The sequence below is a fragment of the Hyperolius riggenbachi genome, chromosome 2 (genome assembly GCF_040937935.1).
Source record: "Hyperolius riggenbachi isolate aHypRig1 chromosome 2, aHypRig1.pri, whole genome shotgun sequence".
Taxonomy (NCBI): domain Eukaryota; kingdom Metazoa; phylum Chordata; class Amphibia; order Anura; family Hyperoliidae; genus Hyperolius; species Hyperolius riggenbachi.
The window spans coordinates 137644263-137660426 of NC_090647.1; the positions used below are offsets into that span (position 1 = coordinate 137644263).

Genomic DNA, 16164 nt, shown 5'->3' on the forward strand with positions numbered 1-16164 from the left:
AGGTGTCCGCCCGGGGCGCAGAGGGCGCGCCCGGGGCGCAGAGAGGGCGCACCCGGGGCAATGATTGAGTGGGGAGCAGCGGCACACTGGGACTCATCCGTGGGGAGGGGGGCCCGACTCCTCCCTCCCTCTCCTCAGAATCCCCCCCCCCTCTATGCTCCACCCACCATTGCAGAGAATGATTTATGGCAGCGAGAGTGGCTTAGTAAAGACTCACCTTCTGGGCTCCATGCGAGGTTCACTGCCACAGGGATGTTCTTCCTCCAGCGCCGCTTACTCTAAGTAGTAAGAGTAAGTGGTGCTGGAGACCAAATTTCCCAGAGATGTTAAGGTGGTAGGTTATAATGATTAGGTGTCAGGGATTATATTATATATTGATATAGTGATTGGGTTGACCAAACTCAACTCTGCTTAAAACTACTAATGAAACTAAATGTAGCCATCTCAGACTGCCAGAGTTCTGTACCTTAGACGGTGTGGAATGAAGAAGTTATGTGACTTTCTAGTCCATCGATTTCTTTTTACAATATTATTGACTTGTATGATGAGTATGGGGGAAAGTTCCAGCTCCAACTTCACTTTTTTTTTGGGGGGGGGGGGGCACAAAGTGGACACAATGGCTGGTTCATGGGTCATCAAAATTGATTTTTGTATGGCAAGCCTTAGACATTTTTCCCTAACTTGGGAAATACAATTAACTAATTCAGCAATAATAGAACCCAAATGTAAACGAACGTCACAAATAGAACTCACAGGTTTTTTTTGCGGAGCAGGTTGTGCACATGGTGGTTCTATTATGGAAGAAAGGCTACCTACAGATGTACTTGTCTAGTTCGCTAGCAAGCTTTAATCCTTACTTGCTAGCGAGCTGCTCCTATGTGGACAGATCATAGAAAATCTTTCCAGCCCCCAACCTGTGTCTGATGACTCTACAAGCAAGGGGAGGGGGAAGAGAAACACTGTGTGTAATGCCTTATCATAGTAGCTGAGCATTGCTTGAGACTAGAGCTTGCATTTTACAGACAGGAAGTTTTGAATAAGGATAATACCATTTATTGGCTAATGTAAAAGAAAAACAGTAAACTTTCAGCTAGTAAGCCTTCTTCAGACTCTTATTCCCATTGACAATGTAAGAACATACAATCAGAAGGTGAAATATAAGTGTCATCCACGTAAATTAATTACAAGGGATCTTGCAAGGCATGTGAGGTATTTATGGCAAATAGATAAGACCCTTGGATTACTTAACCCTACATAGACTCATTCTGACATGAAGAGGTTTTTGTAGACCTTATCCTGTTCATTATACGCTCCTGGAGCCTGGAAACAGTTAACTGTATGCTCCTGAGCAGGGGGGGGGGGATTCTCTTTTATTGCCACAACTGTTGGAGGGTTGCATAGGCACAAGTTTTTTTTATTTTTATATTCTCTCAGAGTTGAAAAATGTAATGCAGCAGACTGGGGAAGCAGTAAGACAGAGATCACACTTCCATTATATATTTATTATTTTTCACAGTATAACGTTTTTTCATTAGCTGGCCTTCAGAGTAGCTCACAGTCTAATTCCTACCCTACCATATGTTCCTGTCATGCTTTTAAGTTTTTTCGGGGGAAGTCAATCAACTTACCTTTATGCTTTTGAAATATGGGAGGACACTGGAGTGCCCGGAGGAAACTCATGCAGACACGGGGAGAATGTACAAACTGCATGCAGATAATGCTGGCATTCCACCTGGGGGACTAGCGCTCCAAGACGAGGGTGCTATCCACTGCGCCACCCCATTATAATATATGAGTCTTCAGTTTCTCCGTTCCTTAGGAAGAATAGCGGCTTTAGATGGCTGAGACAAGGATATCACTGCTTTCATTAGATAGCTGGGAATGTTTAAAGTCTGAAGTAACTGCCACAGCACTGCCAATGAGCAGAATGTTGCCTTCCTGTAGAATTCGGCTTGTTGCTAATACATCCTATAGTATAATTATTGTTTGTTTATTTCTGTTAATATTTATATCTTTCTGTTTGTTTATATTACTGTTTGATTATTTCTGATAGGTATCCAAGTCCTCCATTCACCATTCCCTTCATGGGAAGTGATCCTATATGGAACCAACATTACGCAGCACCCTTTGCTCAGCCACAGCCCTATCCCAGTGGAGAAAATCCGTAAGTTGCAAATAGAAATATTCACACAGTGAGATGAATAGATTTTCTTCTGAATTATTATTATTATTATCATTGGCATCTTTTTAGCCATTTATGTACAGTAAGCAAGAGCTTATACTGGTCAAAGCACACCTAACTCCAAGCAAGGCTACGTAAGGTAAGTGCAGAGGTATGTTCATACTGGATCCACTTTCCTTTGTATGTAACTCTCCTCACTCCCCCTGGTCCCCATAATCACTCCTGGAAAAAATTTACTTTTGGCTAAAGCAAAAATTTTCAGACAGGAAGAGGCAAGCTTGCCATGATGTTCCCTCCATTCTCACCCTTTAAAGGGGAGTGACTGGGGCCGGGAAGAGGAGGTGATAAGAGGGAACATCAGTCATATTTTCCAAGCAGTGATTACGGGGACCAGGGGCAACAAGGAGAGGAATGGATAATGCATAGAGGTATGTGGAACTGAGCATGATTATACCTCTGGTAGCTTTGCCTCGGGTCAGGTATCATAAGAGAAAGGAAACATCTATTGCTCTAATTGCTCTGAACTCAAGGCAAATGCTGAATTGTTTTGCCCACTTATAGATGTAGATTAGCAAGTCAAAATCAATGCTGCTTTGGAGCATGCAATATGATTTCCATATTAAAGTGTACCTAAAGGGAAGAAAAGTACTGCTAGGAGGTACTTACCTCGGAAAGAGGAAGCCTCTGGATCCTAAACAGCCTTCCCTTCCTCCTCAGAAGAGCGGAGCCAGCGCTGGAACCCCCAAAAGTCCGCTTGTCAGCGCTCGCCGGGAGCCTTGCGCAGGCGCAGTATCAGCTTCCCCTCGTGGAAATAGCTGAGCCTGATAGGGTCAGGTATGATGCATCTATGTAGTAGAGCACTTGGCTATTCCCGCAAACCCCCTAGGGCAGTGATGGCTAACCTTGGCACTCCAGCTGTGGTGGAACTACTAGTCCCATGAGACATTGCAATAATCTGACAGCTATAAGCATAACTCAGGGAGGCAGAGGCATAATGGGATTTGTAGTTTTGTCACAGCTGGAGTGCCAAGGTTAGCCATCACTGCCCTAGGGGAAAGCAGCTACTGCGTCTGTGCAGGAGCACCGACTGCTTTGTTATTGACCCTTCGGGGCTACCAGGGCTGGAACAAACTGGCTGGGGAGGACGGGGAAGCCTTACAAGGAGGCTTCCCCCTACTGAGATATTTATTTATTTTTTCTTTTAACAAAATTACAGGTATCCTACTTTTTCCAGAAAATATTTTCACTTTACCAATCGCTAACTGCCAGGATCAGAATAAATGGTTGCTTGTCTCCGGTGATTTCCATTGGGAATGGGACCCGACAGGGCTGCCCCCTCTCTCCTCTTCTATATATTTTATACATGGAACAACTTGCAGTCTCTATTAGAATAAACCCAGATATCAAAGGTATTGTAATAGGTAGAAAAGAATACAAAATAGCGATCTATGCAGATGATTTATTGATCTATATAACCACGCCCATGTTCACTCTTCCCAATTTTCTTAAAACAGTAGAAGAATACAGTTTGCTTAGTAACTATAAAATCAATTCAAATAAATCTGAGATTTTGAATATTTCCCTACCTGTAAAAGATGCTCAGGTGATTCAGGGCTAATTCCCTTTAAATGGCAACACAATTCCCTCGCTTATTCAGGCATTAAACTCTGCTCAAACCTTACACAACTCTATGACGTAAAAGATCCTCCTTTGCAAGAAGATTTTGAGAAAGATGTCAAAGCTTGGACTCAGCTTTCGCACTCATGGGTGGGAAGAGTAAATATACTTAAAATGAACCTAATGCCCAGGCTTTTATATGTGTTACATACAGTGCCAGTAACTGGGAAAGAACATTTCTGGAAAAAATTAGCACAACCCATAAGCAGATACATTTGGAAGGCCAAAAAAACCTAGGGTGGCCCTAAAGACCTTGCAAAAACCTAAGTCAAAAGGAGGTGTAGCTTTACCTCATCCTAAAACCTACCACTATGCAGTTCACTTAAACTGGATTTTAGAATGGACACATGATCAGAGACAGGCCCAATGGGCATCACTGGAGAGGAAGATTGTGGGTCATGATATGGGAGTTGGAATTTGGGCTAGTCCAAACAGGCCAGCATCTCTCTCAAAAGCACCACCAATTACGTCCACTTCTCTTAAGCCTCATCTACACGCGTAGATGAGGCTCCGATGTGTGTTATCAATCGAGCCGCTGATGCGGCTCGATTGATAAGATCCGACAGGTCGGATCTTGCTACCGCCGATTCCCTGCTCGTTCCCCGCGAGGGGACAATGGCAGGGAATCAAGTGGAAGATAAGTGGCGCGGCGTGGGGACGAGCGGGGACGAGCAGGTATGGAATCCGGCGCATGCGTGGGCGAGCGGGGACGCGGAAGAGGCGATCCGGATCGGATCGGAGCCTCATCTACGCGTGTAGATGAGGCTTTAAGGTTTTGGATGGTCTTCTATCCTATCACCATATTGCCTCCTACATATATCCTGAAATGCCAATTTGGAATAATCCATTATTTCCCACGGGTCAAAAATCGTGTTATACTTTGTACTAATACAAAGAGTTTCCTTTTGTTTCCAGTACAGGAAGGGTTAAGAAACTTCAGGTGTTATTTATGCAAAAGAGCTTCTCTGAGCTCCCATACCCAACTTGGGTCGGAGACAATCCTATTTTCTGAAGCACTTATACATCAAAGAAACAGTGAGAGGCAGCTTCAGATAAAGTTTTACTGCAGGGGAGCTCAAAGGGTCATTAGCTGTACTCTGTTTCATCATTTTAAAATACAGAGTGTGATTTGTAAACTGCAAATATGACAGAATGATGCAATGTTATAAAAAAAACTATATAGATGAAAATAAGAATATGAGACTCTTTTCTTTGCTACTAAAGTTCTACTAATTTTTCGTTCTACACATACAATTCATTATATAAGGGTTTTTTTTCCGCTTCAGAATTTATGTATTCTTGCATCTTTTTCCACTCATACTTACCATAATTTCCTTCCTCTTCTATTAGGATTCAGCTTGACGAGGTTTTGGAAATCCTGTGCCCAAATCATTCCAACCTACCCTCTTTCACTCAGCAGCCAATGGAAGAAGATGTTAGTTGGAACTAATCGGGCAACCTGTAGCCCCAAAATCTACCACCTAAACTACCTTTCTAAGCACAAGCATCTGCTGTGGACTATGCCTGTATTTGCCTAGGACAGGCACACAGTAAGAGCCAACGCAGTGACTGGGCCTGCAATGTATATCAGAAATGGTTTGGAACTTCAGCACAAGTACACCCTGAAAATAACATTACGGTTGCTTTTCCAAGCAAGACTTGATTTCTCCTTTGCAGCGGTGTGGCGAGCGAAGCTTCCACTGTGAGGATCTTTAGCATTATGTTGTGTGAGATGATTCATCCAGCAAGTGGTTGGCTTTTGGAATGCGTGAGAATGAATTCTGAGCCCACACAGCTCAGCCTCCTACCTGCTCTGAGGCTTGCTGGCATGCAGTGGGTTTGGTTTGACGGATTCTGGTGCTGTGTGTGGGCGTCAGTAACGTGGCAATCAGATGTGACCTTTCTAGGCTGTGTGTGGGAGGGTCTTCACAGCACAGAATTCTTCAGGCTCCCAGCGTTGGAAGAATGTTTGTTGTCACAGCCTCTGATATTATACTGTCACAAAGTAAAAATAATGAGCTGCTCTGTGAATGTATTGTTCCTGTGACAGCCCTGCAACAATTCACCTGCTGCTGCACAGCTAACGGAAAGCCAAGCTGGACTATGTGGGAGATATCGGAAGCAGTTATCAATACTCTATGAAAAAAAAAAAAAGAAATATGTATCGATAAAAAATAATGTATATATCGCCTATAAAGTACCTTTGGCTAATGATTGCATTGTTTGCTTTTTCGCAAGAATTGGGATCTTCAGTCCAGTCAGTCCACCTCATATTGGCATTCCAGGTTTTGTGATTGATTCCCCCAGTGGCTGTACAAGTGCCTGCGCATGTACAGGAGCGCTGACCCGCTGATGAGTTGGCGATCCTTACAGGCGGCCACTGGTACACGGAGGAGGACCGAGGCTGCGGCGAAGGACTCAAATGACTTCAGCGTTCTCCCGAGGATTTCTTTTTCCAGCCGGGTGGCATGAAAAAGTAGCCGGGTGGGGGGGGGGGGGGGGGGGGGAGAATGCAGGGCCGGTACTTCTCTGCACAACTCTGCTTACAGCATAGGAGGAGATGAGCCGATCACAGCCGGGTGCTTACCAAAACTAGCCGGATGGAGCATCTGGCGAAAAGAGCCTGGGGAGAACACTGGACTTCTAGGGGCTGGAGGAAGCCCCAGGTAAGTAAGAAAAGATAACACTGTTCGCCACAGGAGTCCTTTAATCCCTTACCTATAAAGCAATTTTTCCGAATTATGTTGCGCGGTGAACAATTTTCTTCACAATATCACGCAACATAGTTTAACATAAATTTGTTAAACAATGTTTCACAACGCATGCCACCCACGGCAAGCCTTTGTTTTTGAACAACTGCCATGTCCAATTAAGTCGTGGAGGATCATTCCAGAGATGGATTCAGATGTAGTGGGACCCTAGGCAAGGTAGTAGATATGAGGCCCCCTTGAGGACTTTTTTGATAAGCTGAAGTGGAGAGAGGTCAGAGAAGGTGACAGATGGGCCCCTTGACACCCAGTAGGCCCCAGGCACTTGCCTAGGTTGCCTGGTTGATCAGCCTGCTCTGGATCATTCCCATCCTTATTGACTTTCACAGGTTTTGCCGCGATCAAGTAAACGATCGTTCGTTTCCAATGCCGCAAACGTCACTTGCAAATTCAGCCAGATGGATCGGGGAATGATCGTTCGCCGGTGGAGATCCCCGATCCATGTGGCTGTGGCCGTGATCTGCTGTTGGGTACCTAGCTTAACAAGTTCAGATTTCTGAAATGTAATGTCCATCCATCTGCAATAAACTGAAAGAGTGAGTCTCATCATTCTGCATCTGCAGCAGAGAGAACGAGACTCCTTCTGCAGCATGCAAAGTGAGACTCCTCCTAAATGAGACTTTTCCATCAGCAGATGGAAAAGTGAGTCTCCTCATGCTGGATCTGCAATGGGGAAAAGGGAGACTTCTTTTCCTTCTGCTGCAGGAAAAGTGCAGCAGTGGTGCAGTGGGATACCCAGTTCTGCAGCTGAAAATGTGAGACTCTCAATTCTGCAGCATCAAATGTGAGCCATCCCGCAGCTTTAAAAAAATGAAACCCTTCCCCTTACCCCAACCCCCCCCCCCCCCCCCCTCCTGTGCAGAATGAAAAATGAGACTCCTTTTTCTGTAACAAGGAAAGTGAGACTGAAGCAGAGGCGGCATTTGGAACAGAAGATCTGAGAAATGTAATGGTAATAACGGAGTGGGTGTTTTAACTAGTTTCCACCGATAACCGAAATGCCAGTTTGGGTGAACTAGCCCATTAGGAAAAAGTGCAACTGAAATATGTTTTATATATTAGCAGCATGTCTGGAACTAGAATGTATTCCATGCTCATAGCGCCATTCAGCAATTGGGTGACTTTTCCTGCAGGATCTTTACCACTGGAGATCTCTGCTCCTCACATCAGGCTGTCTCACGTGAGCTGCTGGTCTCTTCAACTGTTCTCCATTATGAAGAATGTAGCAAGAGGAGTGAGACCTCCTAACAGAGGGTGATTCAGCCCAGCCCAGGAGTTCTTATTGCCATCAAACAATGGATACAATAATATATGTCAAAACCGGAAATGTTTCATTTGTACATATATATATATATACACATATATATATATATATATATATATATATATATATATATATAAAATAAAAACAACATTGAATGTACCTCTTGTTCTAGATTTGTTTTGAGTAAAATTTTGCTGCTTTTAATCTTTGGATGTTTGACAACTTTAGGCCTAATTCACTTAGATGGTTGAAATATTGTTACTATTAGAGATTTATAAAGCACTGACATCTTCTGCAGCGCTTTACAGAGCATATCAAAACTGTTGGCAGTTGCTCCCCAAATAGCACTGCTGGCCAGGGCTTGGTGCACCCAAGTCAAGCAAACATGCTTAATATATACTTGAAAAAAATGTGAATAAACTTGCTGTTCCCTCCTCATCCTAGTACGTGCCCCTTATTCTGCTCATTTTTATAGTGCACATTTAGAAAGTGCTCCCCCCATTTAGTGACCCTCATAATGGAGCTCATCATTCTAGTGCCCCTCATTATAGTGTCCTCCCAATAGTGCACCTCATTTTAGTACTTTCTCATAGACCCTAATTCAGCTACTGTACCTTTTCTCCTGAGTTTCCTACCAGGGGATAATTAAAAAAAAAAATAGCATAACCTTACAGCACATAACTGAAAAAGGTTCAAAAATAGCAAAAAAAAGTATTATCAAACTGTAACTTTTTGTATATTTTCTTATATCTATACATTAATGTATATTGGTATGTAGCGTCGCCATCCCAGTAATGTCAAGCCTAGGCTGATTAGCTATGCGCCCCTTTTCACCAAGTGCACTCTGGGAGACCAGCTTTTTTTTAGTTCAGCTCAGAACACATAACATACAGCCATTCCTCTGTGATGCACCTGCCAGCAGAAAAGATGTGATTTCAGAACGTAAATCAGAAAGAGGAAATATTTTACAATGGGCAAACTCTGACTAAATAATTTATAAATTAATATCGTCAAAAAAATGTAACCATTTAATTACCGTAATTCTATTATTTTCACTACTCTAATTGAATATGGGCCATAGAGTGCACTTCATTATACCTATCCGCTATATAGTCCCCATCCCGTTATTGCAGCCCTCTCCCTCTAAGAGTTAACATTAATATACTGTGTTTACATGCAGAGTTTCTCCTTATAGTGTTTTCCCATGGAGTGCCTCTCATTGTAATGCTCCACCCATACAGTGCTCTTCATTATAGTGGTCTCCTGTATAGTTCCTATCATTAGAGTGCTCCCCCATATAGTGCCCTTCATTATTCTGCTCCCATTATAGTGGTCCTTCGTATAGTGGTCCTCATTACAGTGCTTCTCATTTAGTGCCCCTCATTACATGGCACCCCATGCAGGGCTGTTTTTAGGCATATACACACTAGGCAGATGCCCTGGGTGATACCTGCAGCAGGGAGCACCAAAGGGCTGTTCTCACTCTATGCTTTATGGAAATTCTCATACACAATTGCTCATTCCATTATTAAAGGGATGGATGGTAATGTAACTACGTAAATAAGTTCTGCTGACTAGCATAACAAAGGAAGCCTAAATAGCATAACAATAACATGGCATGTGCTATTCATATCTCGCCCTCCTGCGGGACGAGTATTTAATTCCCTGAAAACTGCAACTGAGCTCCCTTTTATGTACAGACTCGTCCCTTCCTGTTTACAAGCTGCGTGCGCGCCTGCAGTGTCACACAATAGTGCACAGATTGGTGAATGGGAATATATGTTCCCAAAGCCAATCTAAGTGTATAATGATCACTGTTGGAATGAGACAGGAGACTCTGTGGGGACATCTAGTGCCCAAGAATATATTACAATAAAAATAATACAAAATACATTTATATACTTATATCAAGCCCATTTAACCCCTTCTCCCCTCTCCCTGCCCCAATGTAACACACTTGTAAAACAAAAAAGCCAAAGTGACGGAATTTAAAAGAATACACAAATTGTTACTTTAGGGACTTCGTTTTTTAAACATGTATGCCATTTTTGCAAATAGGGGTTTGTAGTTATTGATAGAGCACAATGAGAAAAGCAAAAACACACCTTTATTTCCAAATAAAATATTGTCTTCATACAATGTACTAGGAACATAATTTAAATATTGTAATAACTGAGACTAATGGGAAAATAAAATGTGTGGGTTTTATCTACAGTAGCGTGTTTTATTTTAAACCTATAATGGCTGAAAACTGAGAAATAATGAATGTTTTTTCATTTTTTTCTACTTATTCCCTTTAAAATGCACATAAAATAATTCTTAGCAAAAAGTACCACCCAAACAAAGCCTAATTTGTGGCAACAAAAAAAAGGTATGGATCATTTAGCTTTGATAAGTAGTGATGAAGTTATTGCTGAATGGATGGAACCAGCACTGAAAGGTGAAAATTGCTCTGGTTTTGAAAGGAAAAACCCTTAGCGGTGAAGTGGTTAATGTGCTAATTAAGCTGTACTTAACTTTGGCCTGTATTGATTGTTGCAGGAAATATAATACCTGTGACCTTCATAGGCTTATTTTGAGAGACAAATCTTTTCTGCATGTAACTTATTGATCTGCTATTAGTGCCTGCAAAAATAACTGATCTAGGGCGACAATCTTATATTCACAAGATTGGAGGAAGGAGGTGTGTGTGTGCGCGTGGGGGGGGGACTGGGGAAAAAGGTGCCTTGCCTGGACCACCAGAATGACCAGAAACAGCCCTTCCCTCATGTATTTCCCTCCTTATAGTGGTCCCCACATTTTGGCTCTTTGTGACTCTCATTACAGTGGTCTGTCATATAATGCATCTTATTGTACTGGTTGTCATTACATTGCTGCCCATGTTGTGCCCCATGCACACTGCAGAGAATTACATCTGTCATGCAGTTACATCCAGCTTTCTAGTTCTGCCACTGCTTTTGTTGGAAGGGATCTTGTTTTGGGGGGTGATTAGCGCTTGTGGTGGGGAGTGATTAGTGCAGCTGGCCAATGAAAGCTACCACACACACCAGGCAGTACAGCATGATGGGAACTTGACACAGCTAGGAATGTGGGAGGGGCTCAGGGTGGAGAGATCCAGTAATCAACAGCATAACTATATATATATATATATATATATATATATTCTGTGAAGTGCTGTGGAGGATGTGAGTGCAAAAGAAATACAAAATAATGATAAAAAATGGCGGAAGCCACCAAGAAATTTCAACTAATATGGTTACTTTTAAAGGGCACCTGAAGCCAGAGGTATACAGTATAGGGGATGCCATATGTGTTTCCTTTTAAACAATACCAGTTGCCTGGCTATACTGGCTTCAGTAGTGTCCAAATCACACATCTGAAACAAGCCTGCAGCTCATCTAGTTAGATCTTTGGCAAAAACATCTGATGTATAGTACATGCTTTTTCAGGGTCTATGGCTAAAACTAAAGTATTAGAGGCAGAGAGAGGATCAGCCAGTCTGCCAGGCAATGTGTATTGTTTAAAATTAAATAAATATGACAGCCTCCACATCCCTCTCACTTCATGAAATCTAAAATGAGAAGAATGTGCACTAGGTGGAAATGGAGACTGAAAAATTTAATAGGAAGCACCAGGTGTCCGCCACATTTATTAGGGGGTAGATAAAAATGTGAAAACTTTGTGGATGACACATTTGAGTCTGTAAACTGGTTTTCCCATTGGTTCAGAAGCTGATCATGTGACTCTTCTCAGTGTTGTAGCAGACATGTTTCTCTCACAGTAAAGTCTGTCCTGCTTACGCCAGCATGCTTTGTGCAAGTTACATGTTGTTATTTCCATGGCTAGAAAGATAAACTGAAAAAATACAATGCAAGTCGGTAAGATGTAAAATAAAGTTTATTGTTTCAAATAACAAAATAAATAATCTAATGTAAAATAAAAGACTACTGCTAGAAACTCTAAGCAGAACACAAAACATAGGCCGTCAGTTTACATTGAGATCACACTGTGACGCATACTAATTATACAAAGAGGTGGTCATTGCAATCCACAACATACATATAACTTGAGGCAGCAATGATGTACAGACTGGTGTGTAAGCGTTTGTAGCTGGAATGGACATCAGATCACATTTACTCATTCCATGGTAGGCATTTTATACCATTTCAACCTGGAGGAAAAGAGAATGAGCTTGACTACCTACCAGCATAATGAACTCAAACTCTGCCTGACAGTGGCTCTAAAAGAGGTTTAATGGAATTATATGGGTCAAGTTATAAACTGGTGCACATTCACATTCAAGTTTTGCACATTGCGCATTGAACGCAAACATTTTTCCCATAATACTCAGCATGCATGACCTTTAAACTAAGCTAGGTTGGAGTGACCAATAGTAATTCGAGGATTTACTTCAATACCCTAGTGTGATAGACATGTGATATACACTACCACAATATGCAGCTTTGCTGACCCATCAGCAGCAGGCCTGGTCTGCCCATGATGCCAAGTGAGGCGACTTCCTCAGGCGGCACAATCTGGGGACAGCACCAGATAGAAACAGGAAGTGAAGAGAATACTTGCCAACCTATACTGAGGGCAACTGTACATATACTGGGGGAACCTATATCTGGCTACCTACCTATACTGAGGGTATTTTTTGGAGTGCTCACTGCAGCTATAACATGCGATGCAAACTGTCAGGTGCTGTGCAATTGATCCAAATCTGGTGGGGGGGGGGGGGGGGTGCATCCTTACAAGTTTGCCTCAGGCAGCAAAAAGTCTAAAACCGGCCCTAATTGTATGGTTATCTTAAAATAGTTGGTGCAAACTAAATCACATTCTGGCCCTTTGTGTATCTTGAATTGTGGTGTATGGAGCTCAGCCATGCAAATCTTCACTGACCCGGGAATGTGGAAGCAGTCTAGCAAATGAAAACCACTTGCTGATGATCAGTTTGTTGGGTAACTGTCAGCAAACTGGTCAGCAGCTAAGACAGCTTCTATGCCCTGGGTTTGTAGAGATATGCTCGTCAGGACTCCGGATTAGTTTCTTCTCAACACTACATAGTAAAGACTCCCATGGGAGAATGTGAATGGAGATTTGTCCTCTGCACAGCGCTAGACATGTCACATTGTCATGACACATTGAGTGGTCACGACATTTTTTTTTCCATTGATTGAGGCATGGGCAAATATTTGTTCATGAAATAAGGTCTGCCATCAGCAATAGGCGAGAGGATTTAAGAAAAATAGCTTCAAAACCTTACTGGTAATTTCCACAGGTAGTAGGTTTCTAAAACTGGTGGTCCTAGCTCACATTCACTAATGCCAAAGAGAGGGCATCTGGGGGAGAATTTGGCCAGCTGGCAGCAGATGGGGAGGTCTCACTTACCCATACTGTGGAATACTGTGGCATAGAGCTGGTAAGAGTTTAACTAGTCAGAACTAATTCCTCAGTAACCTAGTTATTTCTAATGATATAATAACTAAAACATTTTGGCATTCTGCTGACAGGTAGTACAGCAGTAGCTCCTCCCACAACAGTGAATGTGTCTCAGTTTACCATGAAAAGTTATGAACATGCACTTAGTATATTATTTTATCAATAATGGCTACTGCTCTGATCATCCATTTCACTATATATATATATAATGTGTGTGTGTGTGTGTGTGTGTATTTTTTTGCACACAGACTATAACTGAGCAGTGTAGCACTTTTATACATGGTCTAACCATCCAAGAAGCACTACAAAACATTGCAGACCTACTGTATACTTTGCAACTTACAACAGGACATATATGGCTAAATCTACTTTTCTGTTTATTGGTACCATATTACATTATAATACGTACAACGGAGATAACGTATGCTTCATCGAGACTAGCAAAGACAACATTACATTTACCATAGGACAGATGTTAAAGGTATAATACATCCTTACAATGCAACTTAATGAGTAACTGCCTGTGTGGCTTAGGGCACAGATGGTAATTCTATTACAATGGCGAGGTGGCTAGCGTCCAAGCAGTTTCCTGTCATGTGACAGGAAGGCTTGGCTCATGGGGAAAACATTATTGCTGCTTGTCACAATGTGATCAAAGTTCACTCTGCATATTGTCAAGATATCCTGACAGAGAAAACCTTGCTTCTGCTCCTCCCAGCAAGAATGTGACTATTTACAGATGGGGTGGTGATAAGGCAACATGAGTGATTGTCTCAAGTAGTGTAATTTATTTATTTTACAAATTGATTGGAAATGTGTCTTTAGTTTCTACTGTCCAGCCTGTGCTTATGCACTGTTTCTTCCAGAGTAACCATAATGACATATTGTAGAATGCAGTAAATTATTAAGGACACTCACTTAAATGTCCTGGTTTCAGCATCAAAACACTTCCTATAGCTACACATTGCTGTATATACGTATGTAGCCTCACCCTTCCACTGGGGCATAGCCTAGGCTGTTTATTATGTGGAATTGTCCCCAACAAAGCATTCTGGGAGACCAGTGATCTTTTCTACCAACTTTAGAGCTCTCAGTAAAAGAGCATTCTGCAGACATCACCTGCGAGTGCTAAAGATGTTGCCACCTGTGACACTTTTGAGAAAGTAAATCAAGGTGAGGAAATATTTTACAATGGGCAACCACGTACTAAATCATTTATAAATGAATATTGTAAAAATAATAATAATAATAAAAAAATTATTAATTATGTTATGTTGATGACATTTCCTCTTTCATCTATTATTATTTCTGGTCTCTGTGTACAGAGGGAGAGTTATCACTGCAGAGGTAAGATGGTTAATAGAGATGGTCAATGAGGAACTAGATCTAGCAAGGAAAACAAACATTGCATACCACGTCTGCTGGATCTAGCAAAGACAACCACCACTGTGTACCACGTCTGCTGGATCTAGCAAGGACAACCATCACTGTGTACGTCTGCTGGATCTAGCAAGGACAACTACCGATGTGTACCACATCTGCTGGTACTAGCAAGGACAACTACTGATGTGTACCACGTCTACTGGTACTAGCAAGGACAACCATCACTGTGTACCATGTCTGCAGCATCTAGCAAGGACAACCACCACTGTGTACCATGTCTGCTAGATCTAGCAAGGACAACCATCACTGTGTATGTCTGCTGGATCTAGCAAGGACAACTACCGATGTGTACCACATCTGCTGGTACTAGCAAGGACAACTACTGATGTGTACCACGTCTACTGGTACTAGCAAGGACAACCATCACTGTGTACCATGTCTGCAGCATCTAGCAAGGACAACCACCACTGTGTACCATGTCTGTTAGATCTAGCAAGGACAACCACCACTGTGTATGTCTGCTGGATCTAGCAAGGATAACTACTGATATGTGCCATGTCTACTGGTACTAGCAAGGACAACCATCACTGTGTACCACGTCTGCAGCATCTAGCAAGGACAACCACCACTGTGCACCATGTTTGCTAGATCTAGCAAGGGGCGACAATCACTGTGTACGTCTGCTGGATCTAGCAAGGACAACTACCGATGTGTACCACGTCTGCTAGATCTAGCAAGGACAACCACCACTGTGTACGTCTGCTGGATCTAGCAAAGACAACCATCACTGTGTACGTCTGCTGGAGCTAGCAAGGACAACTACCGATGTGTACCACATCTGCTGGTACTAGCAAGGACACCCATCACTGTGTATGTCTGCTGGATATAGCAAGGACAACTACTGATATGTACCACGTCTACTGGTACTAGCAAGGACAACCATTACTGTGTGCCACGTCTGCAGCATCTAGCAAGGACAACCACCGTGTACCATGTCTGCTAGATCTAGCAAGTACAACCATCACTGTGTACGTCTGCTGGATCTAGCAAAGACAACCATCACTGTGTACATCTGCTGGATCTAGCAAGGACAACTACCGATGTGTACCACGTCTGCTGGTACAAGCAAGGACAACCATCACTGTGTACGTCTGCTGGATCTAGCAAGGACAACTACTGATATGCACCACATCTGCTGGTACTAGCAAGTGCAACCACCACTGTGTACCAGGTCTGCAGGATCTAGCAAGGTCAACCATCACTGTGTACGTCTGCTGGATCTAGAAAGGACAACTACCGATGTGTGCCACGTCTGCTGGTACTAGCAAGAACAACCACCACTGTGTACCACATCTGCTAGATCTAGCAAGGACAACCACCACAGTGTACCATATCTGCTGTATCTAGCAAGGAAAACCACCATTGTATACCATCTCTGAGAATCTAGC

General features: G+C 42.6%; 2 protein-coding genes across 3 annotated transcripts in view; one reads left to right on the top strand and one right to left on the bottom strand.

Moving 5' to 3' along the window:
- Positions 1-8015, top strand: part of STAT6 (signal transducer and activator of transcription 6) — a 234076-nt gene extending 226061 nt beyond the window's left edge. Inside the window, exons 21-22 of the mRNA XM_068267474.1 lie at positions 2054-2164; positions 5210-8015. Of these exons, the coding sequence (XP_068123575.1) occupies positions 2054-2164; positions 5210-5309 (211 nt within the window). The 3' untranslated portion in view covers positions 5310-8015. The remainder of the gene's footprint in view (positions 1-2053; positions 2165-5209) is intronic.
- A 3507-nt stretch (positions 8016-11522) lies between these two features.
- The window catches only part of NAB2 (NGFI-A binding protein 2), an 84305-nt gene continuing 79663 nt past the window's right edge, over positions 11523-16164 (bottom strand). Inside the window, exon 8 of one of the 2 annotated variants that reach the window (XM_068267475.1) lies at positions 11523-11746. In XM_068267475.1, the coding sequence (XP_068123576.1) occupies positions 11627-11746 (120 nt within the window). In that variant the 3' untranslated portion in view covers positions 11523-11626. The remainder of the gene's footprint in view (positions 11747-16164) is intronic. The other variant, XM_068267476.1, reaches the window with a different exon arrangement.